This window comes from Eurytemora carolleeae, unplaced genomic scaffold (assembly GCF_000591075.1).
Source record: "Eurytemora carolleeae unplaced genomic scaffold, Eaff_2.0 scaffold116, whole genome shotgun sequence".
Lineage (NCBI taxonomy): Eukaryota > Metazoa > Arthropoda > Copepoda > Calanoida > Temoridae > Eurytemora > Eurytemora carolleeae.
This window is the reverse complement of record NW_019396247.1, coordinates 81,213-109,005: the sequence shown is the minus strand read 5'-3', so window position 1 is coordinate 109,005 and position 27,793 is coordinate 81,213. Positions and strand designations below refer to the sequence as shown.

The window sequence follows — 27,793 nt, the reverse complement described above, 5'->3', positions numbered from 1 at the left end:
TATTTTATGAACATCTAATCCAATTTTTCGTTTCCCCCGGGATCTATGATAATCATTTCTTAATCCTCAAAAATATACAACCCTGCAGTGAATTTGTAAAGATATTTTTTCTTTCCTTTTATCCGGAGGGGTGCATTACAAGAATGAGAGGTATAAAATCTCTCCATCCCACACCTCTCCAAGTTTCATTCTAATAGCAAAACCTAAAGTTTTTTTAGGATGATAGTTTTTCAAACTTTATAGTGTAAAAATTTAAGCGAGTCCATATTTGAAAATTTTCCTTGAACTGTAAAGTTTACCCCACAACTGGGAGCATTCCTTGTAATCAGTTTAATGGATAGAAAATTCCATTCAGAGGGCCAAGCCCTGGCAACACCGGTCTTAATCACTGGTGAATAATTCTTATTACTAGTTAGATGATTGCAATTGCAATGCACCAGTGTCTAGCTTCAAGTCAATTAAAGTTTATATTTTCCACCGAGAGCTTGAGTACACAATATGTAATAATTCTTTTTAGATTGAAAAACTTTGTTAGCATCTAGTTTCCAGGGGGAAAATCACCTTTTCCCCCCCCCCCTCTTTACAAAAAAATTTGTTTTTCCGAAAAATATATGTTAGCGCAGAGGGTAATTTTTTAAGAAGTTAGCTCGCTGAATTAGGGAAAAGAAATGATTTTTCAGTGAAGATCACTGAATTTTTCGGGGAAAATTCTCTTTTACTGTCCACTCTATCAATGGAGGGTCACTCTTAACGTTTAAAGTTTTTCGTTAAGCAAGATTTAGTGTATGTTCAATCGTTCTCATTTTTCCTAATGGACAAACGGAAAATGTTTGTAAAACCAACAAAATTTAGAAAGTTTTCAATGACAAAAACGCCATATTTTTCACGGAGAGAATTTATGTTCCTAGTTCCGGAAATTGGGGCTTTACGTTCATTTATAATATAGAAAAGCGCAATTCCTTGAATAATATAGATATAATTATTTACAACTTTTAAGGAAATTCTTCATAGCTCATTTATACTTGGATTTAGTGATCAAAGGATTTTGTAGGAAACAGGTTAACCACAAATTGAATAGAATCAATCTGAAAATGAGAAAATGGAATTATACAATTTTAAAAACGAAAAAATATGACTTCAGAAAATTGGAATAAAATATTTTTAAAAATCATTTAAAAAACTTCAACAAAACTTTTTTTTTCTTGTTTCAGACCAGTTCTTTTATTTTTTTAAACAATTTTTTTAGTTTGGTTTAAAACATAATTTATAAAAAATTGGATCGAACTTGTAAAGTTTCAAGTCTTCTCATTTTAGATTCATTATAGAAATTAACGTCCCCTTTCAGCGGTATGAGTTGTAAGAGGACAAATATATCGGGGATATATTGTTTACACTATTTATTGAACTGTTTATTTTACAAAGTGTTTTATCCTTTCTCAAGGCATATTCTACCTTATCGTTCAGTAGTTCACATTCATTTCGACTCTTATTGAAAACTATACCTTATACAACACCTATCAATAAATTGATAAATTTGTTAAGGGGGGAGTCTTTTTGTTAAGGGGGGAGTCTTGTTGTTAAGGGGGGGTTAAATACATGCATAATTAAATTGTACTCTCTTCCTAAATATATCTCTATAAATGTTTTAGTGTGAGAGTAAACTTGCGGTGCTAAGGATCCATTTCATTTTGGTCCGGATCCGGTGTCTGGATCCGCCCTGGAAAAAATGGATCCGGATCCAGGTCATTGAAAATTTCTTTCAGAATATCTGTTTTTAAATGTTTTTTTTTGTGTTTTTCGCATACTTGTATGCTTTAACTTGAGGAAAAATTCCGAGATGCGAAAATTTTTAATACTCTCCCTTCATACATAAGATCAGATTTTTGTTTTGAGATCAAGACATTTTTTTACATTTTTTGGTTGATCATTTCCCCTCCGGGTCCAGGAAGCTAAAAGGTTGCGGATCCAAGCACTGAAGTAAAGATAAAGAGACACAATTTGTTTCAAGGTTTCACAGATAATGTTACAATCGGATTAATTCTCCAATATCTGGTTTTCGTAAATTGTTTCTTTATTTAATCTTCACCAAAATGAGTTTGGAAACTCAACCTCAGCTTTAAACTTTAGAAATGTGGATATTGAGATGAACCCGAACCCAGCAGAAATATCCATAAGAGATGATTAAGCAGAAAATTATGAGTGTCCACAGTGGATATCTAGATTAAGCACTCGGGATTAAGGGTATCCCCTCTGCTCCGTTTTTTAACTATCCTCGCGTCTTACAAGTTTTTGTTTTGTTTTGGCATTTGACTTAGTGAGTATTTCATAATAATTGGTAGCAGCGGAAAAAAGTTATTTTAGCATTGTTAAAATTTAAAAACCCTTCATAAAGGAGGAAATTAATTTTGATCCTCATAACAGCTGAACCGATCGGGTCCAAATTTTGTGTGGGACCTTACATGACCCCAGAGAAGGTTTATGGATGATTAAAAGGGGATGGAGGAGATGTCCCTGCCTTTATTTTTGGTTCAAATATTCCAATTTTTCGGCTGCACGTCTAAATAGTGTTCGAATTTCCTTAAAATGGGAAAATTNCCTTCTAAAATATTAGACTCCAACAAAATTCGATTTGCATTAAATTTTGAAAGTCCACGAAATATTTTAATAAAATTCGCGAATATCTTTTGTTATTGTTTCACAATGTATATAAAGAGAAATGCCTAGAATTGTAAACTCTAGTCAAACTTTTTGTATTTAGAAAATTCAGGTCTTAGCTTGTTACCCCCCTCCCCCCCTTATTGTTTTAAGTTCTGGTGGCAGTGAAATTTATATTTCCAGACAAAGCTGGGTTCCTGAGGTATACATTGACAGTTACTGAAGATTGTCGGAAAACATAAACATACATTTTACAATACATTATGTAATTATATTTCCTTGAAATGCAAAGTAGAACATAGAAATAAATTGCTTATATTAAGGTGTAAGAACTGTGTGAATAATAATAATGATTAATTATGGTAAATCAACTTTGTATGTAAAAAGTAATGGGTAATAATGTTATTTATTAATAATTGAACATTAATTTCAACATAATGTTAACATCGTAAATAGTAAATATGTTTTTAGCTAACATAACAATGTAATATCTATCTAGATAATATGTGTCTGTCTATCTACCAATATCTATCTATCTATCTGTTATCTATGTCTATCGTTTGATTTATATATGAAATTTATTGATTTTGTATTTAATCTACAGGGTTACCAACAAAGGATGAGACTGTAAATACGTATAAAAACTCTTCAAATATAACGGTTTTAATGTAATACATCTTCTGCCTTGAATGTGGTCTTTAAAGGGTTTATTTTATGATTTGGCTTAGAAACAATAATGAAACTGATGGTTTAAGTTCCTTTAAGTCGTCTCTGAAGTCTCATCGTTTTTGGGTAACCTTGTATCTATTTTGTGTTAAAATTAGTCTAGAACATGGCTATATTCAGGGAGAAGAAGGAGGTTGAGCTGGAGATTAAAAGGTTGAAGGAGCTCGTCATTGATCCAGCATCTAGAGACGATGATCTCATCAGAAACCTGCAGATCAATATGATCAAACGATTCCGATCTATAGCACTAGGTAGGTGAAGATTGTACAGGGTAAAACCAAAAAATGGTCCCAAAAAAATGGTACTAAAATAATAATAATAATCACTCTCAATCCTTCAATCCGAGATTTCTTCTTCTCACTTGTGCTTACTCATTCTGAGTTTAAATTATAACTGCATCATTTATTTGTGAATTATCCGTCCGTTGTGTTACGTGTATGTGCATTATCATTTGTGAGTAAATATATACTATATATATACTTTTAGTTATAGTAGTCTTTCTAGTAAATACCTTGCATATTTTTGGCAAAACTATACAATGCATCCTGACTAAATAACTCTTTGCACTTGTACATCTTTATGCAATTATTAAATCAGATAGATATACCAAACGCGCACTGGCACGGCATGCTATATTCGTCCATTATCTAACTCCTCCTGTTTCAGCTTTTCTCCTTTCAGGAATTGAACTTTTGCGATATTTTATGAACATCTAATATTTAATAATGTTAACACTTTCGAACTTAAATTTTCTTTAAAAGATTGAAGGAAAATATAGAGGCTTATTTTGGAAGGTTTTATTACTTATCGCACGGAAACTTGGGCATCCATTTGTTCACAATGATCCCCGGTGTAGAAAATATTGCATATTCTAGCCTTGTAACAGTAAAGAGGGATATTAATGTTTCTCCGTGACGAACTAGGACAGCATAGGAACATATTTTTGTCGAAATGAAATTTTTGCCGAGACCCGTTTGTGCTGCAACTTAACCATTATTTGCAATAACAAAGTAATCCTGTAAATCGTCACAATAAAATGTAACCAAAACAATTCCTAGAGTCTTAGTATTACTCTTATTATTATCATATTCAAATATATTTGAGTCATCGGAATTAAACGATTTTCAAAGCCAGGGGTTGAAATTTAAAAAATTAACTCACAAATAATGTTGCTTAAAAAGTTTATTGTATGTAGAATATCTGGAATTTGAAAATAGTTTTAGATATCTTATCGTTTCGGGTAGCCCTGCAAACATTTCAGTGCATTCATGAATAGTTTCATATAAACAAATCGGTAATATCAATATTTATAGATATTTTACTTCCTTAAATATCAATAAAGTGGTGCTTCCTCTGAAGTTTTGGGAAATTCATAAATCCTTTAAATTGAAAGAAAATTTTTAAAAATCTTGCGGATTTTATAAAAATATTTCGTGGACTTTAAATTTAATGAAAATTTAATTTTGTTAGAGGCAAATTTTTGAAATTTGATCATTCATAAGCATATCCTGGATCATGTGAGGTCCCACACAAAATTTGGGCCCGATCGGTTCAGCCGTTTTCACGTTTATTGGATACAAACGGACAGACAAACAGACAAGCAAAGTATATATATATATATACAAGGCAAGCGCCTCTATTTCAAACATTTTCTCCTTGTATATATTTTAAATGAAAACCAAAAAAAAGTTTTGACGTTTATTGCATGCAAACAGACGGCCAGACAGACAGACAAGTAAAGTTTATATATATATAGAAATAGAATATACATAGATGTATTGGAAGAATTCCAAATTGGCTCACTAACAATATTATCCGACCGGTATAGTTCCCAACACTTCTGTTTTTTTATATTTCTTTGGTTTTCAATATACATTTAAGCAGTGCGTACGATTCATTTAATTTCAATGTGGAGCTGTCGAATGTAATTTTTTTCCGTCAATTTTTAAGTAGAAACTTATTTTACCATTTAAGGATTTTGATGGGTTTTATGATCTCATTGGTTGACACTTAAAATAAGGAAAAAAACTTTTTTTCCCGATATTTTGGACGATATTATGCCGTCCGCAGATTCGGACCCTAAGCACTGCAATTACGTAAAATATTTCGAGCATCTGGTATTCTTTCCATTAATACTTGCCACTTAATATTTCTCTTTGTAACAAACCTCCTGCCCCCCCCACCCTATTTTCAACATTAATCTTTAATAAAAAAGCCATAGTGATTATTTTAATATCTTTTCTCCCCTCCAGCCCCTAGTCCCACTTGTCCCCTAAGTATAGGATATTCTACACTCTTGATATTTTAACATCTAAATATACATCATTTACGTTTTAAGGGAAAGTACGCCAAATATTATAAAAAATATTATTAAAATTTTCTCTCGTACTTAATTTGATATGATAGAAAACATAAAAATATTTTATATTTTGATCCTTGTTTTGCCAATGAAACCATACAAATCTACTAAAGTCTAGCTCAATTATAAAATGATGGACAAAACATGATATATATATATTTAGAGGAATTGGACTCCCTTCATATGGAAATAGATATTCTACATCATAGAAGAGAACTCAGGTCTACCATGTTATGTATTCTCTTTTTTGTTTGTATTAAAACTTTAAGTATTGCCAATATTTTTTATTCTTTGTAAATAATTTTTTCTTTGTTCACTGAGCTCCACATTATTTTAAACTTATTAAATTTTTGAACAAAATTGGTTTTACTTAATTTGCGTTAAAGTTTCTGCCAATTTAAAGGGAGTGACCGGCAATGTATGGTAGTTGAACTAAGAATATAAAGTATCTTGGAGACATTTTTTAGGATTCATTTGAGACATATAAAACGGTTTATTGATGTATATTTACTGAGCGCAAAGTCGGCTTTCGAAGTCATCCATTTGGGTGGTTAGGTTTTGAGAATCAATTTTTTAAAAATTATTTAATGACGACCACGAAAACTGTAGCAAAGAACTCTACAGTGAACTAATTAGTTGTTTATGAGGAGGTTGAGAAAATAAAATCATCGAAAATAAGTAATCTTATTCAATCATTAGTGTCTGCATTGTCTCATTGTTCAAAACCATTTTCTGTAGATTTCAATGATTTTGAACGTCGACTTTGTGCTCAAGCTCATTAATCATAAATAATCAAAACGTTTTATATTATGCACTTTTCAGCTTTTAGCGTCTCTCAATATAATTTTCAGCGTCGGAACAATAGAAGTGCATGACTATGTAACCAATGTATTGTTTATGCGCCACCCCATACACCATATACAGAATAATCGAGTTTACCCTTTAGTTTTAGAATTTATTTCTTGATCATCTACTAGCTATAAAGCTGAAAATATAAACACAATTAGCATGATATATTTTTTTAAATGTGATAAGTGGTAAAATGTTGTGACCAGATAAAGTTATTTGACAGAATACGTTAAAATCCAAAATTTCAAAATGTGATCTCTGGTGAAATGTTACGACCAGATAAAAGGATTTGAAGAGTTATATGAGAACTTTAAAAAAGCTTAAAACATCTGTTTCAAAAGGCAAATGAGAATATTTTATGAGATACAATGGTGTCCCTAGCTTTCTAATATAAATCTTACATTTGATGGGGGTTTTGGTTTGCTCGCACGCTGATCAAAATGTCTTCTATTGGGGTTTTATCAGGTTTCAAGTTCTCCGTGTGTCAGTATAAGTTCTCCTGCGAATGTATATAACTATAAGCAACTAGTTTTCTATGTGGATATTAAGAGTTTATGTCGATTAGGTTTATGAGATAAAAACCTTTTAAGTGTGTCCTGTGAACACTGCTAACTGCAATTCTTCCTTGATTCCGTAGAATGAATGCATGTAGATCAGGATATTCCTGAATTAGTTTAAAGTCAGGCCAGGAACGATCTTATTCTTTTAAAGAATAATTGTTAAGATGTGAGAAGTATTCACCTTCTGGAATCGAGCTAGATACAATCCCTCAAGAGCAACAGTACATAAACAATACGTACAGTTGTTATCAGTTATTGTTAATCTAAAGTTTGACACAAGTTAGGTTTAAACAATACCTGGGAGGTTTTCCAGACCAGCTGTGTTCTGTAGATCACCGTGAAATCCAGTTAGATCTTTGTTAAAGCTGACTGGTTTGTAGATGGTGAATATAAGATGTAGGATCAAACTGTAGATATCTCGTATTAGTCCTGTTCCGCATCTAAAGATCAATCAGTTGAAATCACGTTTCAACATCAATTATCTTCTTCAAATGAATACGTTTTAACAAATTCTGTTAATTGACCTGCTTGCGTTTGTGAGACAACCCTACCCTCTTTTGGAGCCTCAAGAACTCCGGGTTATACTGATTACTCTCGATGATCAACTGGATCAAACAACTGCAATACAATTAATGAATCTATTGCTTTATATGATCTCCGAACAAAGTTTTGATTACTATTTTGTACCTTGAATGTTAATTGAACAACGGATCACTTCTTGAGATGGGATTAGCGATTTTTATGGATCTTGATCTCCGATGATCATCTACAACACGACGATCTTTATATTTTGAATGAAAGCTTCGGATTAAATATCATTTTTAAAATGTGCCAAAATTAAATTCCTTTTTAAGCTTGATAAAATCTGGTTTACATGACTTCTCAGTTTTTCAATTACATTTTTATATTATTTTAACTCGTAGATTTGACAGGATAAAGCGAACATTCGCGGTTATTTAATCATCCTGCATATATATAGTTCTTGGGTGGATCAGCCTTCTTCTTTTAGACTGTAGTTAGTCCTAAAATAATAGTTTAGAGTTTACATATATATGCCTCAAATGAATCCTAAAAGATTTCTCCACAACACTATATTCTCCGTTCAACTACCATGTATTAAAAAAAAGAAAACTGGTCTAGGGATTACATCAGATTTCAGATCAAAAATCAACATTTTTCTAATTCTTTTTATTTGTTTAAATGATTATTTCTTTGTTCACTGAGCTCCACATAATCTTAGGAATTTAACGCATTTGAAGAGAAACCTAAACGAAAAGGGTTTCCTTAAACCGTCTACCAGTTCAATTAAAAAGTAGACAAATTGGTCTGAAGACCACATGTTTGATTTTATTCCTTCACAATTGTGCGTAGTATATTAAATATTTGAGCCAAATTTTCTTTTTAGCGATCCACAATCAACATTGATAAATGGTGTGCAGCATTCGATGAAGAATTAAAAAGATAATCTCAAGTTTTCATTGTTTGATTTCTTCTCCTAAAATTTTTCTCAAATTCTCATCCTAACTCACTTATCTTGCACACTTTCTTTTATCCCTTTCATATTTTATTTTTCTACTTTAGATTACTTTTTATCCCTTTAATCCTATTCATTTCATTCCACCCCTTTCATCCTTCCTTCCACCAGTTTTATTCGATTGATGGGTAAATATTTTAAAATCCCCCCCCCCCCCCCCCCCGATTAGGATCCAGTAAATTTTGATGAGGATCCGGATCTGGATCCTGGATTCGCTTTGGGGAAAAAATGGATCCGATCCACCCGGATCCAGGTCACAAACTTTTTTTAAGATTTTGAATTTTTGAACAGATGAATTTCGAATTATTTTGTTACCATGTTTACTTATTTTTAACAACTTGATGCACCATTCATAGATGAGGACATTTTTGTTTTCTCTCTTTTTTCATCTGTTCATATTTGAGTTTTGAGGGCAGTTTTTGGTTGATATGTTATCTTTTGATCCGGATCTGGATTCGGATTCAGGAATCCAAAATGTTGCGGATCCAACAGATCCGGATCCTAATCAGTGCATTTACTGGGCAGGGGAATTAATTTTTGATGATTATTTTGTGGAGTAAGTGTGTTGGGACCAATTATTAACATAACAACTAAACCCCCTCCATCTTAATTCTAATTTGCTAACTATATATATATATACTAGAAATTCAAGGCGCTTCGCGCCCTTCTTTCTAGCCTTAGAGGGCGCTTCGCGCCCATCTTCTAAATTAGTTGTAAACATGTTCTCTTTGTGTACATCGTAAAACTAAACAAAAATAATTCGCGGATTTTCACCAAAAATTTCGCGGATTTTCAAAATTTTAAAAAATTTTAATGACGATCGAATTTTGATGGAGACAAATATTTGAAATTTTGATGATTCATAAACCTTCCCTGGGCTCCCTAGATGTCCCACAAAAAATTTGGGCCCGATCGGTTCAGCCGTTTTGACGTTTATTGGATACAAACAAACAAACAGACAAACAAACAGACAGACAAACAAGCCAAATTTATATATAGATATAAATATATATTTCAGTTTTTAACTTCACATTTTTTATTAAAAAATAATTATACTAAACATAATGTTTCAGGCCATCATGACGATCCTCAGTAGTTACAATTCTTTGAACAATATAAATATTGTGTTATAGAGCTGGAAGAGTTGAAGCTGAACCTGTTAAACCAGCCCGTCCTCTTCAACCAATCATCATCACAAAGGTATGAATACAATCTAGAAAGTAATCTTTATTAAATAAAGCTCTTCGCTCACATATATTATATATTATATATATATATATATTCATATCATGTGTTGAATACTTCTTTTCTAATATATACATGTATGTATGTTGATATGTATAATATAATGTTCGCTAAAGTCGCCGAACGGCTGGACCAAATTGGGTGACAATTTGAAGGGTACCTATTGGTATCCTGTGGTTGATGTAGGCTAAAAAATTGGATAACTTGGAAATTCCATATGCCGCCGGACGCTTTAGCTAAATTCGTAATTTAATAACAAGCGACGGTGAGAGTTACTTTGAATATGAATAAAAATATATCCAGGGCAACGCCGCGCGCCGGACACTTCAACTAATGGAATATTCTTCTAGCAATCAGTTCTTGGCATCCATTTAATTTTGATCCGAAATACGAAATTTTCTTCAGGTTTTACATGCGTCTTCTTTTTAAAATTTCTTTTTCTTTTTGAAGTCTAGTACGCTTAAACTTATTTACTATTCAAGAGGTCAGAAAGGTAATCCGTATATTTTGGCTGATAAGAAAATTTAAGTACTGAAATTTTTTGGAGTGGGGGGTTATTAATTATTGAACTACTTCTTATGCAGTAAGACATTCACAAAAGTCTCTTCAAGGTTCAACTGATTTTCCCCTTTTTTTAATTATTGAACAAAATTTGCTGTCGTTCGAAAAATTTGCATGAAGTGAATGTATTTAGGAATAAGTGTTGAAATATAAATATTCTATATCGTAAATCTTTTTTTTCAATGAAGACCGATTCCTTCATCCTCTTCCGTCAACATTAATTTTAACAGAATGGATCTATCCAACTTATCCAACATCATGGAATGGGGAGTACAGAGAACAAAGGTTTAAAGAGATTAGGGAGGTTTTTAATAATCTTTTTAGTTTAGATCCGTGGATCAGCATATTTGTGTGGATCCGGATCCGGGAAGATAAAATGATGCGGATGGGGGTTGAAAATTAAAATTTTCTCCCTTCTTTAATGCTTAAAATAGTTTGATAAAAACTCGAAAAGAAAAAATTATTTTTTTAGTTTAATTAGAAACAAGGAATTTGAAGGAGATGTATGGTCTAGGGTATCCAAGTCTACCAGTTCTCTCAGTAGATGAGTTCTACGATCAAAGATCTAATATTTAGGATAAACTACAGAAGGAGATGTCTGGTCTAGGGTTTCCAAGTCTACCAGTTCTCTCAGTAGATGAGTTCTACGATCAAAGATCTAATATTTAGGATAATCTGCAGAAGGAGATGTATGGTCTAGGGTATCCAAGTCTACCTGTTCTCTCAGTAGATGAGTTTTACGATCACAGATCTAATATTTAGGATAAACTACAGAAGGAGATGTATGGTCTAGGGTATCCAAGTCTCAGTAGATGAGTTCTACGATCAAAGATCTAATATTTAGGATAAACTGCAGAAGGAGATGTATGGTCTAGGGTATCCAAGTCTACCTGTTCTCTCAGTAGATGAGTTCTACGATCAAAGAGTTAAAGAGGGTTGGTTTCCACCTACAGGGCAAGGGAAATCGTTACAGGTAGATTTTTTCAACCATTTGCGAAACCACCCCGCCGACATTTACAAATTAAAATTGCATGCAAGATGGAAATCTTTTATGTTTTGGTTTAACTACATTTATTTAATAGCTATTGAGAAGAATAAATTAATCTGAATTTCTTTTATGGAAACGGATAAATTTGCTTTTCTCATACTTATGTATAAAATCAAACTAGAGGAGCTATGAGATTATATAAAGTTCAATAGAAAAATGGAGGAAATTTTTGCTTTACAAATTTGGTCGAAATTTGCAAGTAAAAAGTGTTAAGTTTTTTTGCTGACTAAAAGCTGAACAAAAAAGGTTTTTAAAGTGAAACAAGCAAGAAAATAAATAAAAATAGTCCAACCACTTAAAAAAAATTTCGTTATCTTTATTAAAATTAGTTTATTATAATTGTGTTTGCAAAAAACATTTTTTTGCGCAAATTCTGATGAGCAGTTTTTCGACTTTTGCGTCAATTTTATTTTGTGCGTAAAGCAACACTATTCCTTCAAATGTGTACGAAATTTAGAAAAATTATATTCAGTGAAAATTTTATGTAAAAAGCAATATTTCTGAACAGAATAAAATTGGCGGCGAAGTAACATCCTCCGTTGCTCTTAAGTTGGTTGTTCTTACTTAAATGCATTAGTTGCTCGTTTTCAGCAGTAGGAAGGGGTTGCCTCTTCTTTATATGTAAATTGATATTTTGCACATTTCTTTTAGTGCCATTTTGCGGAATTAATATCCCAATGGAATCTAGTTTTATCTTATAACACATTTATTTGAGAGAAGATATGATATCTAGCTGGTAAATAAACTGCATTTTTGCATAAAAATACTTGTTTAAATTCTATTTTTTGCCAAGTGTCTTTGAATATCTTTGTTTTTTTACTTTTAATTAAAATTAAAGGTAACAAAAAGAAAGTGTTTAAGAAGAAAGTTCTAAAGCGCTATAAAGCACTATCTTTTGCCATTTCGCAGTTTTCAAGATTTTTGTTTAAGTGAAACAGTTTTTCTTGAAGCTCTAGGCAAGTGTTGGATTTGACTCCGTATTTGAAATCACGTTAGGTTTGGTAGAGCTGAATAAAATTCTAGATTATTTGTTATGTGTCACATTAATCTACAAAATACACATGTTTCCAGGAATATAAATATAGAAGGGTTCTTATCCTGTACTGTACTACATTAACAATTGCTATTAAAGATAAAAAATGGTTATTAAATAAAGGAATATATATTCTCAATAAACAGACATAGAACTCATTGAAATTAAAAACTCGTTTCTAAGGAAAAAAAACTGCTTCTCATATTTTTTTTACATTCTGTTAAGGACACTGCTCTAAACCCTGAGGAGATTGCTGTTCTTGAGAATGAGAGAATACGCGAGGAAGAAGAGAAGGAGGAGAACGATGATATTCAAGAACTTGAGAAGAAAAGAGCTTTTGATGACTGGAAGGATGAACACAGGAGAGGAGAGGGGAATAGGAAGAATATGGGATAATTTCTACGAAAACATGAAAACTTTTTATTCTGTGATCATTCTTATCTAACAACCTGGATATTTCACAAGTTTACGGTCCATACATGAGTTGACAGCAAGCTATCCAATTTTTGTCCAGTTTTTGTAATTAAAGGGACTGTACGCGTAATTTCAAGATGGATACGCCCGATTCACAACGATATCCTTGAAACCTTTATATGATCAATAATATGAAATAAATATTCGGTTTTTCGAGGTTTAATTTTTTAAATTCTGATAATTCCTTTATGCATTGTATTTCCTATAAAACTAACAATTAAAAATAAAAAGTTTTCATAATTGTAAACATTAATATGAATTCAAACTTGATCAATCAGATTTTTAGGGGACCGTTGTGAATCTGACATTGCCATCTCTTCATGGAGGGTCATTTAAAACTACGCGCTCAGTTCTAATGTACAGCCGGATAGTACAAAATAATCCAGATAATAATAATCCGATAGCGGTCTGGGCTCTCCAAGATGGGGGGGGGGTCTTCAGATCCTCCCTTATCTTATCTTTTCTATAGGCTGTTTTGTATCCTCGGTTTCCTGCCAACTATTTTCTATTATTTTCAGATAGATTGAACCGTCATAGGGAATCGATTGAAGAAAATGGCGACGGAAATGCAGCCTGCTATGGCTGATGATAAACAGGTAAATACAAATTTAACATTGAAAGGAAAACAGATTGCAACTTATGTTCCTTTAAACCCGACAGACAATGCTTTTTCTTTGTGCCTGGAACAAAGAACATTTCATATTGTAAACTAAAGATTTCTGCTGTGAATCGTATCGAGTCCTGGGGTATCTTGTTCATAAGTCCCGACCTAAGAGCTCGTAAATCTAGAATGAGTACATAGAACCAGTTTAAATTAAATACAAATTATTGAACTTAATTCTCGCTTGAAGCTCATTGTACAAATCGTTTAAAGTTTAAAATCGACTGAATTCCCCGCGAGGAAAAAGACTAACTTATTAAATCGAATTAAATCAGTTCCTTTGATTTAAAAGTTCTCGACTTTGATCCACAAAAAAAGAGTACTAAAGGTAAAGCCAATTAAATAAGGACTTAAAATATAATACGAATAATAAAAGCAGACATATTTTTTAAGTACATTGTGTTATGTACATAAGGGTGTATATTTATAATTATGAATGATTTGCGAAGATCTGGGGGAGGGGGGGGGGGGGTGAAAAATTGGACATCAATTCAAGATTTTTCCTCCTTTTTCTTTCATTTTAGTTTTTACCCAAAAATGTATTTATTTTCTCCAATTTAGCAAATATAATCGCAAAAACTTCTGGAAGAGAAAAAAAATTATTTTTAAAAGGTTGCAATGATTTTTCTTGAAATATACACCCCTGTATGTACAAATGTGCTTTGTACTGCTTGAACTTGTGTATCTTCAGAGTGATGTTACTATTGTACGTGGACAACTGTTTACATGTGGACCTCGCTATACTGGACTACAGGGAATACAATCATAGATGTTATTGTACTATCATCGCCGTAAACATTTATAACGTGTTTTTCTGCGATTTCATTCGAGTAAAAGAGAACAAATTTAGATTTGCTACTGGTATATTTCAATTTATAAAATTTTTTTCTGATATTTTTAATTCTTAATTAATGTTTTTTTCACTGATTTACATGATCTCTTTTATTAAGAAGCTGCGTAAAATGTTACTTTATAGTTAGTAACTTTGGCGGTTGTTCTTTCTATATCCCTTGTCTAAACACTGCGCATTTTAACCTTTTGATACGAATAAATAAATGCAAAGTATTTTTTCTAAATGTCATTATAATTGTGCATTTCATACCAAAATAGTTATTCATTCTGAATTCTCATATCCGCTCTTAATCATATCGCACACTAATCTATTGTGGTCCTAAAAAATAAAAAATAAAAACGTTAACGTAAACGTATCTTTACGTTATGTGGTGAGTGATAAACTTATTTATCTACGTCTGTATTTCAAGTTTTCTATTTTAGGCATTATTCTTGCTTAATTTAATTTATTCTTTTTTAAAATACAAGAATCTAATTTTGATTAATGTTACAGAAAAATGCTATTTTTAATCTAAGTACCGATAAAAATACTGGATATAAATATAGAAAATGCGATGCCAGTTTAAAGTTTCAAATTCCAATGATAGCAATATGCATGTTTCTGTGAACAAAATATTGAATAAATCATCAATCAATTAATCAAATTAACTTCTTGATTTTTAGAAATTCAAGATTCACTCCAATTCCGAGAGAAACCATAGATTACATTAGATTAAATAAATAACTTCTGGAGAAATTTGTTAATTTTACATTTATAATTGATAAAAAAAAATATCCAAACTGAACATAAAGGAACTGATAACTCGTCCAAAATTCTTAATTTTTTAACTCTTATATCATTGAAACCATTTGTCGCAGACCTTTGATATTTCTAACTAAAAATGATGCTTGTGAAAAACTTTTTTAACCTTGGGTTGCAAAATGTAGAGATTTGGAAAAAAAGAGTTCCTTTCTCCTAAAAATGCATTTCTCTTTTTATTCATACATTTAATTTCTCTTTATTACATGATACATCCCTGGAGAATATATTTCTTGAAAAATCACCTCTCTTGAAAACTAAAAAAAATGGAAAAAACTTGTCGGTTGGTTTTCAATTTTTTTTTTTCATTTTTATTTCATCTTAACATCGAAAATAAAATACCCCGTTCCTATGATTGTACACCTGCAGTATATCGGAGAGGGTGCGTATGGAATGGTTGTTTCGGCTCACGACAACGAAACTAAAACTAAGGTNATTGTTTTATAGATTCTACTGAACCTTTGAATAGTTGTTGTTTGGTAGATTCTACTGAACTAAAATATATACTTAGTTAACCCTTGAATAGTTGTTGTTTGGTAGATTCTACGTGATCTAGCGGAGGTTCATCTCATAGGCAGGTTTATCAGAGTAATTAGCGCTACAGATCCTAAGAAGAATGTATAGGGGTCAGCCTCACATATCAAAGAGAGGCTCTGGTCATGAAGTCCCAATTATTCACCTGTAGATTTATATACTCCTCGAATGAAGATAGTAGATTTGTAGGATGGATATTGTAGATGGTGGATTGTTTGGAGAAAACACGTTGGTACTAGATCTATACCACCATTATATAACATAATTACAAATAATTGAATTGTTAGCTCAAGTCCTTTTGTATAAAATTGAAAGTTACTTTTTAAAAGATGTTTATGAACCTCGTATAAAACTGAGGCCTGGAGACTTTTGGGACTAATGGGTTCATTCAAACTATTCTTTGTCTTAAAAAAGACGATATATAGTTTTTAAGGCAACTTATTACTTGCGATCAATTTTGATTCTCAATAAGATAAAGACGTTATATAAAAAAGTTCATGATTACATTATCATGGCTTGCCAAGGATGAAATCAAAATATAAAAATTCTAAAACTGAGCGAAGGTTTATTTTTATATGAAGCTAATGAACGGAAAGTTTTGAAAATATCGGAGAAATTTCAAGTTTTCATGTGTAACTTCAGTTTTTCCTTCTCCGCATCCATTTCTTCACACTCAGCACATGGATTCGATTTCTGTCTCCATATTTTTAGAAATCCTGAACATTTAAAGTTTAAATTAAAATCCTCAGATTCCACACCCTTGAACAGTAGTTGCATGTTAGATTCTACTAAACAAAAATGTTATACTCTCTGTCAACTCTTGAAAAGTTGTTTTTTCTAGTTTTTACGTGAACAAATTATTATATTCTCCGATAACCCTTGAATAGGTGTTTTCTAGATTCTACGTGAACTAAAATATAGACTATTGTATCTAGATTCTACGTGGACTAAAATATAGACTCTATTGTATCTAGATTCTACGTGGACTAAAATATAGACTATTGTATCCAGATTCTACGTGGACTAAAATATAGACTCTATTGTATCTAGATTCTCCGTGGACTGAAGTATATACACTCAGCTAACGTACTGCACAGAGATCTCAAACCTTCAAATCTTCTGTTGAACACAACATGCGACCTTAAGGTAACCATTGTCAACGGAAATGTGAAAAGTTTTAAGAATAATAAGGATCAGTAGAAATACAGATTTACATTAAAGATATTTTATTCCGAATTCTTTTTCCTCGAATATGTAATTCTAAAAATTATTTTTAAAAAAAACGAAATAATTCAAGAGCAAGATATATTCTCATACTTGGGCCCTAAATTTTCTAACATATATAAATTTTGGGTATCTTATCTTGATTAACATTTTTCTTTATCAATTGCGGATTCTTTCCAGATCAACAGAAAAGAATCTTGACAATTATCTATATTTTGTTCAACCTAATTTTGTTTCTAGATAAATTTTCTTTTCTTTTTTCAACTTGACATAAAATCCTTTCAGAGGAAAGTTATCTATTTGAAAAAAAGATCATTATCAGGAGGTCGTTTAAGCAGTACTTCATCCTATTAGGGATGGCCGGGTTGGACCGGACCATAAGTTCTGGCCGGGTCCATTACTTATCCTCCATTGGCGGTTTGGGTTTCTCAAGATGGGGAAACTTTCAGATCAATACTCGTCTATCCTTGTACTTAAAACTACTTAATACTATTCAATAACAATTCGACCTAGGGAGTTGTACTCCGATAGATTTTCGAAACTTTTTTTGTTGCGTTGGGGTGGGGGTGGGGGTTGGAACAGGACTTAATTTAGCTTACTGTTTTTGATAGTTATCCCTTTTGAAACGTCAATAAAAATTATGTTCGATATGAGATGAGGGGAATATACTGTATTATGAAATTATATATTCTGTATTTCAGATTTGTGATTTTGGTCTGGCCCGTGTAGCAGATCCAGATCATGATCATACTGGGTTCCTCACAGAATACGTTGCTACCAGGGATATTATGTTTATTTATACCTCGGCTCATCTTCAGTTTATTTCCCTGTAAACTTTACAGGGATGTAAAGTAAAAGAGCCACGTGCTTGGTCATTCAAAGTGGTGCATTACCTTGGTTGGGAACACATATTTTACCATTACAGTTCAGTTGTGGTTTTAGACAAACAGAAGCACAAGGAAGTTACGTGCACATGCCGTGTTGAAATACAAGACGGATAGAGAGCCTTTCCTAGCCGCAGCACTCGGCCCAGAAAGTGTCTTTACCTAACATAACTCTAAAATCTATACTAATCTCTCTTCTTGTAACTCAAAACGGCAAGTACACGTAATTTCCTTGGGCAATTGCCTTTTGGACAACAGCCAACTGGCAATCCATTATTTTTTAAATTACCATGCTAAAAACCAGCTTTTCTCTGCATAAGATTGTTTTCAGAAATACAAGAGGGGCAGCTTAGTAATTTTTCTGATCTTGTTGGTCCTAAATCTTATTTTTTGCATTTAATATGGTCAAAAAAATGTGTATAATTAGAATAATGCATTAAATAAGTGCGAACAAAATAAGAAATTGTTTCACGAGAGTATGGTTAAAAAAGAACGAATGGAGAATTAGTAAAGGAATTCATATTTGATTTGAAAAGGACACGTTGTAATGATAAAAATGGTCATATTTTTCCAAAAAAAAATAAAAATTCTGAACTTTTGCCGGAGAGTTTTCTTTTGATTTAGGTAACTGTTCAGATTTGAGATTCTTAGATCTTAAAGTAAAATGATTTAATCTCCTGTTAAGTAGTAATTAATAGTTATAATGAGATAACTGAGATAATGTGAGAGGGGTGTCGTTTATTCTAATTTGTGACGTAAAAATTTTCAGAGAAAATAAAAATAAACATTTATGTTCACAGATGGTACAGAGCCCCAGAAATTATGCTGAATTCAAAGGTATGCTTTTTTGATTAGATCATAAGGCGAAAATTTTTTTCTGTTTGAGTCACTAAAACATGTTTTTTCAAATGAAGAACTTTTATATTAATTCTTCATTATGATTTTTATTTCGGACTTTTCCATTTCTCAATTATGCATGATGAATCGTTTACAAACGTTAAGTTATAAATATGGAATTACAAAAAAATCAATTCTTCTCATTTATCCTTCTAAACTAAATCTATTGATATCTTTTTACTGTTTAGGGTTACACTAAATCTATTGATATCTAGTTATATCCTGTTGTTTAGGGTTACACTAAATCTATTGATATCTGGTCTGTTGGTTGTATCCTGGCTGAGATGTTGAATAACCGACCAATATTCCCTGGAAAACACTACCTGGATCAACTCAACCATATCCTGGGTATCCTGGGCTCCCCCTCCCAGGAGGATCTCAAGTGTATCATCAACGACAAGGCCAGGAGCTATCTACAGACTCTACAGTATAAACCTAAGGTGAGAAATCTTTGTTTCTTTAAAAACTGAGTGCTTAGGATCCATTTCAGTTTGATTCAGATCCGGATATTGAATTCGTTATGCAAAGATAGATATTAAAGATATTAGCATAATAGCCTTTTTTCCGTTTTTTCCTAGTTCTGAGCCAAGTAAGGGTCTGTTCTTAAAATACAATTAACATATAAAAAATCTGAAAGATTTCCTTTTACAAATACAAAATGTCCTGCGTTAATTTTAATCTCGGCCTTTTTTAAAGACGAATGAATGTTCTGCAAAATCCGACTCCAGGCCCAAGGGGTGTATAATTTCTCAAAAAATCATTTTTCTTTTCCCTGAAAAATGTTGACCCCTGTGTGACTCTGTAGTCTGTAGTCTCACATAACATTTTCCAACATTTTATAAGAATCCGAGTTTTGCAACTTTTTTATGAGAAAAAGAGATAATAGTTTCTAACTTCAAGGAGGGTTTCTCATTTATTATTTAATATTTTGATCTTTATAAAGTTCACTTAGCATTTTTACACCATATCACATTCTATCCATTCTACTAATCCTAGGACAGAATTGAATTAATTGGAGAGGTCGCTCAACTACCTACCACTGAATCAAATCATCATGAATCTTGTTACTTTTAATCGGTGATTCAGATTTGAACCGGTGGTAGATAGTTAAGCGACTTGGCTCAAATTCATTAAGTTCGGTCCCTAGTTACCTAGTTGGGTTAAGGTGAATAGATAGTCACAGAAGTTTTTTTTTGCAGAATGAGAGGGCCCCCCCTCATGGAATAAGGAATGATAAATAATTTAATGTTGTTAAGGTCCCCTGGGCCAAGATCTACGAGAATGCTGACAGGAACGCCCTGGATCTGCTGGAGAAGATGTTAACCTTCAACCCTCACAAGAGGATTCTAGTTGAGGATGCTCTAGCCCATCCTTACCTTGAACAGGAACATACTGATATAGATAGAAACCGTTATAAAGGCGTAAGATGAGCATATCCCACTCACAACGATACTCTTGAAACCTTTGTCCGAGAAAAAAAGGATAAAATTATCCTCGTTATTCTATTTGAAAAATAATAGTTTCTGATTTTGGTTTCTTTAAATTTAAGAAAACTATGATATCTTTCCTAGTATCTTAGTATATTTGTTGTAACCTCACAAATTTTCATATTACAAAATGAGCTCATATGCTATTGATGGGCATCGTTTTCTGGTCTGTTTTCAACATTTCAATTTATTTTACTAGAAGCTGTTCAAAAATTTGAGATGTGTATTACATAGCAAAGTTACAGGGTTATTAAAAAAGTGGGAATAGCAAGATCTTGCATATAATAACGCATTTTTTTGAAAAAACACTCGTCCCCATCTTCTTGCTGTATTCCCAAGTTTTAAATATTGTCTGTTCTGTTGAAAATTGGGGAGCCATTGCAGGCAGAACTTTGCTCCTAATGATTATTTTAACACTAAAATTGCGGATAATATGCAAGATTTCGCTATTCACCCTTTTTTTTACTCACCCTGTATATTCTCAATATCGTGCAGAATCGGTACTCTGTCCCAAAGGAGTTAACGTTTATTTCGTATTTCAAATGAATTTTCTAAACGATGTTGCCAATCGTTCTGAAAATTAGTTGTGGGTTCAAATCTTTGGTTCGATTAAACTTTTGACTAATCTAACGTAAGCAAAGTAATCGAGTTTTTTTTTTGACAAATTAAACATCTCAGCCTACTTCGAAGTCTGTTAAATGTATAAAAAAAAAGTCTTGAATGAGACGGGACAAAAAGAAATTATAACTGTAGCAATCGGCCCGGAATATATCGTGTCATATTCTAGCTTGTCTTTTTATTAATGTTTGAGCAAATTTCAATTGAAAAAAGGTAAATTTTGGGTCTTAATTAGGTATTCACTTAAATACAAGATAAGATATACTTATTACTTATACATTACTTATATGCTTACAATATTTATACTTTGGAGAAAAATTCTCAGCGATAGCGATTGAACGAGCGGTTGAGATTTAGCCTTAAGACTCGACGACACAGTCTAGAATAAAATGTGACTTTTTTGGTTCCACCGCTGAAATCTAATTCTTAGGCGATTTTTTTTGCCAGGTTTACCTTGGTGGTTTCACACTTTATGGATCAATTTTTTTTCAACCCGCTGGGTTCAAATTTTTAAATAATTTGTTTGGAGACTAAAAATATAAAAAATGTTTAATTGTAGCGGTTAAAGAGTAAATAAGTAAGAGTCTACGCTATCACTTCTAGTTCAACAACTACCGCTGGTTTTTTCTCTCCAATTGATTGAAAATATTGATTTTGCACAAGTAAAAAAAGAACTAGAAACCAAAATATACCGGGATATTAACAATTTCTAATATCTGGTATGTTCTCCAGTATTATGACCCGGCTGATGAACCTGTAGCAGAAGAACCGTTCAGGTTAACTTTATTATTCTTAAAGGGAGTGTTCGCGAAAAATTAAAGTGGGTAAAGGTTTACATCGAATTTGGTTCAAGACGTTTTTAGCCATTTCCACCTTGTAGACGCAACAGATAGAAGAAAAATTAGTAGCGATCAATATCGAATTCTATTCGATATTAGCCCTTACCCCCTTTCATTTTTCGCGAACACTCCTTTAAGAGGGAAAATTCACGATTCACGAAGTGACCGGCAAGAGGGGGGGGTGTCTTTGATGTTCAAATCCGTAAAGATGAAAATTTAGATTAAAATTCTGTTTTTTTTTAAATATCGATCTTTTAGCTTAAAATATTGATCTTCTAGGTTCAAAATATTAATCTTGTAGGTTTTAAATACTGATCCTGTTGGTTTAAAATTCTCTTCTTTTAGGTTTATAATACCGATCTTCTAGGTTAAAAATATTAATCTTGTAGGTTTTGAATACTGATCTTCTAGGTTTAACGTATTAATCGTGTAGGTTTAAAATGCTGATCTTCTAGGTTTAAAATGCTGATATTCTAGCTTTAAAATATTAATCTTGTAGGTTTTGAATAATCATCTTCAAGGTTTAAAATATAAATCTTGTAGTTTTTAAATACTGATCTTTTAAGTTTAAAATACTGATCTTCTAGGTTTTAAATATTAATCTGCTAGGTTTAAATACTAATCTTCTAGGTTTAAAATACTGATCTTCTAGGTTTAAAATACTGATCTGTTAGGTTTAAAATACTGATCTTCTAGGTTTAAAATACTGATCTGTTAGTTTAAAATACTGATTTCAAGGTTTAAAATACTAATCTTCTAGGTTTAAAATGCTAATCTTCTAGGTTAAAAATACTGATCTTCTAGGTTTAAATTACTAATCTTCGAGGTTTAAAATACTGATCTTCTAGGTTTGAGATGGAGCTTGATGATCTACCGAAGGAGAAACTGAAGGAATTAATCTACGAGGAAACTGCAAACTTTACTCCTCGACCTTTAGTTGATCAGGCAGAACCCATGCAGTGAATATTCAACTTAGATCAAGCAGAACTCATGCAGTGAATATTCAACTTAGATCAAGCAGAACTCATGCAGTGAATATTCAACTTAGATCAAGCAGAACTCATGCAGTGAATATTCAACTAGATCAAGCAGAACTAATGCAGTGAATATTCAACTTAGATCAAGCAGAACTCATGCAGTGAATATTTAACTAAGATCAAGCAGAACTCATGCAGTGAATATTCAACTTAGATCAAACAGAACTCGTGCAGTGAATATTCAACTTAGATCAAGCAGAACCCATGCAGTGAATATTCAACTTAGATCAAGCAGAACTCATGCAGTGAATATTCAACTAGATCAAGCAGAACTCATGCAGTGAATATTCAATTAGATCAAGCAGAACTCATGCAGTGAATATTCAACTTAGATCAAGCAGAACTCATGCAGTGAATATTCAACTTAGATCAAGCAGAACTTAAGTACTGAATATACTCTACAATCTACATAGACCTTCCTAGCTGACTCTGCGGCCGTATTTTACAGAATTTTAATGTTCCAAGATTTAGGGTTTTACTAAATAAAACGTCACCATAAGTAAAAGTAACAAAAAGTAACGTTTATCATACAGTTAGAATTCCTGGAAAAAAATAAATCAAGAAGTGAAACATTTTTTGGGGTTTTTACTTACTTATTTAAACCTTGTCTCGAACCAAAGGACTATCTCGTCAGACGTTTAAGAAGCTTGAAACCACAAACCAAAAAGGATAAAGCATCCCAGATGCATAAATTCAGTTTTCTCTTCCAAGCTTTTCAAAACTTGATCTTAATATATACTTTTGTTGCATTACTGGCACATCAAAGCAATTAAACATTTTTTCATCAATTAATCTATAGTATTCCTATCAGTAATTTTGTGAGGCCAATTAAAATTAACAAACTGCTATTCTCAGTCCCAATTTTTGTTTTTATTTTCACCATTAGCTTCGAAAATTTGAAAATGCATGCCTCTTTTCTAAAAAAGAATGATGAGCGGGGGCTCTAATCCTATTTTACAATTTAGGTTTATCAGCTTGCAAGAAAAAACTTACCTGAGCCAGTGTCAATTTAAATTATATGAGTTTGTTATAAAAAGCTAATCAATCTATCAATCAATAATCTGGAATTAAAGATAAATTTTTAGTGGAGCCAACTTTAAACAAATCTTTTAATGATAATATTAGTTTGTGATTGAAACCGTTCTGTACTGCTGTACACGTACGGTGATGTAGAATTTATGATGGAATATCAATACAGCTCGAAATTGTACTGCAAAGTGCAGCTTTTATTGTACTGTGTACATTGAAATTGAATGTCATTAAGCCCAATTTTATAAATATTTTTTGTTGTTTTATTCTGCTTTTTCTTGTCTGTTAGCTGTTCACCATTATTACTGTACAGTTTAAGTGACACGCACATTATCTTTTCTTGTTTTTAATGTATTAAAATTAGTTTTTTTTTACTTAAAAACAATTAAATCTTTATTGTCCAGCGTATTCAAAATTGTTTAAAAGCGTAACATCTAAAAAAATGGTATTGCATCATTGTACGTAACCATTTTGTACAAGAGGAAACCGGTGTACATACAAAGGACTGGATAGAATGGCAATTATGTACAAAAATTAGATAATTAAGCTAATTATATTCAAGTTTATTGAATACCATGAGAAAGTATTCAAGATATTTTTAAACTGCTGCATTTTAAGTCTTCTTGTTGATAAATTATATATATACACATATATATGTTTAATAAGTATTTTATTCAAATAAATGTTAAAATTTTTTATAATATTTTCTGTAAAGGTTTATGGGACTATCGGAACTAGATTAATCTGGAGAAATGCTTGCACTGTTCACATTACTAGTATTGTGAGAGTAATAGATGAACCCTAAATCATAAAATTTATCTGTAAATTCTGTTTTTAAACTAAAGCAAAAGTTAAAAATATATTTAATTTCTGCGTATTTCTTGCTTTAGAGAGTACCGTCTTAAATCGAACACGCCTTTACGAGGACAGTTAACTTCAGATTAGCCTCGGGTTTACAGTTTGGTTCAGATTAGCCTCAGGTTAACAGTTTGGTTCAGATTAGCCTCGGGTTAACAGTTTGGTTCAGATTAGCTCCGGGTTAAGAGTTTGGTTCAGATTAGCTCCGGGTTATGAGTTTGGTTCAGATTAACTCCGGGTTAACAGTTTGGTTCAGATTAGCTCCGGGTTAACAGTTTGGTTCAGATTAACTCCGGGTTAACAGTTTGGTTCAGATTAACTCCGGGTTAACAGTTTGGTTCAGATTAACTCCGGGTTAACAGTTTGGTTCAGATTAGCTCCGGGTTAACAGTTTGGTTCAGATTAGCTCCGGGTTAAGAGTTTGGTTCAGATTAGCTCCGGGTTAACAGTTTGGTTCAGATTAGCTCCGGGTTAAGAGTTTGGTTCGGATTAGCTCCGTGTTAACAGTTTGGTTCAGAATAGTGCAGGAAGTTTGTCTTAAATTATCTCAGGTCTTTTTTGCAGCAACGCTTATTCTTGATTTTCATCTCCGCTATCTGATTCAAGAACTGGAGTTGTTACAACCTAAGATTGAAATTGTATATATATAACTTGTAAGCTGAAGCTAAAGAGTCCGGATAGTTTAACAAATGATGAAAGAAAGGAAAATGTTCTTGAGAAATAAGAAAATGTAAGGGTTGGCCGGGAAAGGTAAAAGAATAGGAAAAGATGGATAATAAGAAATGGAAGTCAGAGAAGCAGTGCTTCGGATCCATTTAATTTTGATGCGGATCAGCACCGGAAAAAATGGTTCCGGATCCAGGTCATTTCTATAAATTTACTGAATTTTTTAACAAAGCAAAATTTTCAAAGTTTTGTCTTATTTTTTTTCGCTTATTCTTATGCTAAAACTTGATGAACCATTCAGAAATCAGGAAAATTTTTATAATCTCACTTTATTCATTGGTTAAGATTTGCGGTTTCAAAGTAATTTTTTTTTGCAGTTTTTTGTTGGTTTTTTTGCCCCTTGGATCCGGATCCAGAAAGCCAAAATCCGGCGGATCCAACGGATCCGGATCCTAAGCATGCTGAGAAGTAAAAAGAAGTAAGTATATTATGAAATAACAAAGAACGATAAATCTATTTTAGAACAACTACCAGTAATAAAGGAACTACCAGTTATAAAATAACTACCTGGTCTAGAAGAACTACCTGTTCTAGAAGAACTACCTGTTCTAGAAGAACTACCTGTTCTAGAAGAACTACCTGTTCTAGAAGAACTACCTGTTCAAGAAGAACTACCTGGTCTAGAAGAACTACCTGGTCTAGAAGAACTATCTGGTCTAAAAGAACTACCTGTTCTAGAAGAACTACCTGTTTTAGAAGAACTACCTGGTCTAGAAGAACTACCTGGTCTAGAAGAACTACCTGTTCTAGAAGAACTACCTATTCTAGAAGAACTACCTGTTCTAGAAGAACTACCTGTTCTAGAAGTTTCTCTAGTTTCCTTATCTCTGCTGCTTTAACCAGGTTGGGTTCCTTGTTAAGTATCGCCTGCTGGGTCTCTTTGTTCATCCGTCTAAGGTTCGGGGACAACTAAATTAACCAAAGGGATTCAGATCTTCTGGTTTAGTGGTCAGTAAGCACTCACTTTCAAACCATTAATAATGTTTTTTTGGGTTTATGGCTGGTCACAATTTTTAATGATTTAATAAATGCACTTTTTGGACTTTTGTAAACAAACAAACTAATCCAATTTGTACAGATGGATCTGATTCAAGTATATCTGGAAACGATCGTAAACATTATGAATAATGCGTTTTTATGCAGTTGTTTCATGGCAAAGCACTGGCTCAATCAATTCAAATATAATTTTTAAGAACATTTTTTATTTATTTATTAATTTATTTAAATGTTTTTTTTTCATACTTCCTTATTTTTTATTTTGAATTTTGGGTTTTCTCAGATTATATATAAAGTATGATCATTTTAGAAAAGAAATAGAGTTTTTGGAAATAATAAGTTATGATTTGGGTTTTGGATTTTGTTGAGCCAGCAGTGAGCCATGAAGAGACGACCATAGCAGTGTTGATCGGAATGTATTATTCGAGCCGATTCTGTCCACCCATAGGACTTGGTAATAGTTTTCATAAAAAAATTCAAGGATTTCACGCAAAAAAATTTTAACTTTTACCTTCAAAAGGACAAATCATAATTTCTAGTTTTGCCTACCTTGAGTGAATGAACGTGTCCACAGCTATCTCCAACTATAATGAGGGGTTCGGATGGATTAAAGGAAATATGGTTTAGTCGGGCCCTTCTCCGGGGTACTATAGCCTAAATTAGGATGGATTCATTGTCCACTGTGAACTTTGTTTTATTCAGAAAACATCGCTAAGTAGTTTTTAAATTGTAATTGTATAAAGTTCTTGAAAATGTGCCAAATAACTGAAAACTAAACAGAAGGAGAAGGTTAGATCTATGCAACATTACTTGTCGACTTTGTGACCTTATTTTAACTAATCTAATTTTCAGTTTACGCATGAGTATGAGAAAAGAAAACTTTAAAACATATGAATTTTTCTCAATAGGTCTTCAATAAACTGGGTTATGATTTAAATCACACAAGGCACGCTCCACTAAACCTCTCTATTTCTTCGGTCAGAGTACTACAAATCACTGCAGTACACACCGAGAGCTTAGTTTAGGGTGCAGATTTCATTCTTTCGAGCAATTTTTCTTAGTTTAACGTGAAGTACCTGTGTACATATTGGATTGTATTTGTTTACATCCAGATCATAAACAAACACTTTTCCTTCTTGGGACACAACAGCAAATACAGTGCTAGAGTAGGGGGACCAGGAACAATCACCAACCTGGGATCCTACATCAAACCTGAACAGGAGTAGAGTAGGAGTAGGAGTAGGAGTAGGAGTAGGAGTAGGAGTAGGAGTAGGAGTAGGAGTAGGAGTAGGAGTAGGAGTAGGAGTA

General features: G+C 32.4%; 3 protein-coding genes across 7 annotated transcripts in view; 2 read left to right on the top strand and 1 right to left on the bottom strand.

Moving 5' to 3' along the window:
* LOC111699292 (immunoglobulin-binding protein 1) overlaps nt 1-13,563 on the top strand; it is a 20,439-nt gene extending 6,876 nt beyond the window's left edge. The window contains exons 9-14 of one of the 5 annotated variants that reach the window (XR_002764720.1): nt 3,502-3,632; nt 5,904-5,961; nt 9,817-9,883; nt 11,334-11,462; nt 12,796-13,089; nt 13,408-13,563. Coding sequence is in view for 2 of the 5 variants with exons in the window: in XM_023469927.1 (XP_023325695.1) it covers nt 3,502-3,632; nt 5,904-5,961; nt 9,817-9,883; nt 11,334-11,462; nt 12,796-12,966 (556 nt within the window). In the remaining 3 variants the exon portion in view is untranslated. Of the gene's footprint in view, nt 1-3,501; nt 3,633-5,903; nt 5,962-9,816; nt 9,884-11,158; nt 11,267-11,333; nt 11,463-12,795; nt 13,144-13,370 lie in introns of those variants that run through there. The other 4 variants (XR_002764719.1, XR_002764718.1, XM_023469927.1 and 1 more) reach the window with 4 other exon arrangements.
* Nucleotides 13,551-24,601, top strand: LOC111699319 (mitogen-activated protein kinase 1). The gene is made up of 11 exons (XM_023469961.1): nt 13,551-13,640; nt 14,397-14,459; nt 15,726-15,788; nt 15,897-15,974; nt 16,941-17,036; nt 17,816-17,895; nt 18,799-18,835; nt 19,129-19,335; nt 20,152-20,280; nt 21,733-21,776; nt 22,688-24,601. Exons 1-11 carry the CDS (start codon nt 13,599-13,601, stop codon nt 22,800-22,802), a joined length of 954 nt encoding a protein of 317 aa, XP_023325729.1. The 5' UTR covers nt 13,551-13,598; the 3' UTR covers nt 22,803-24,601.
* Nucleotides 24,559-27,793, bottom strand: part of LOC111699294 (dynein intermediate chain 1, axonemal) — a 21,526-nt gene continuing 18,291 nt past the window's right edge. The window contains exons 9-12 of the mRNA XM_023469929.1: nt 27,562-27,697; nt 27,035-27,139; nt 26,285-26,398; nt 24,559-25,387 (exon numbers count right to left, since the gene is read on the bottom strand). Coding sequence (XP_023325697.1) covers nt 25,334-25,387; nt 26,285-26,398; nt 27,035-27,139; nt 27,562-27,697 — 409 coding nt within the window. The 3' untranslated portion in view covers nt 24,559-25,333. The remainder of the gene's footprint in view (nt 25,388-26,284; nt 26,399-27,034; nt 27,140-27,561; nt 27,698-27,793) is intronic.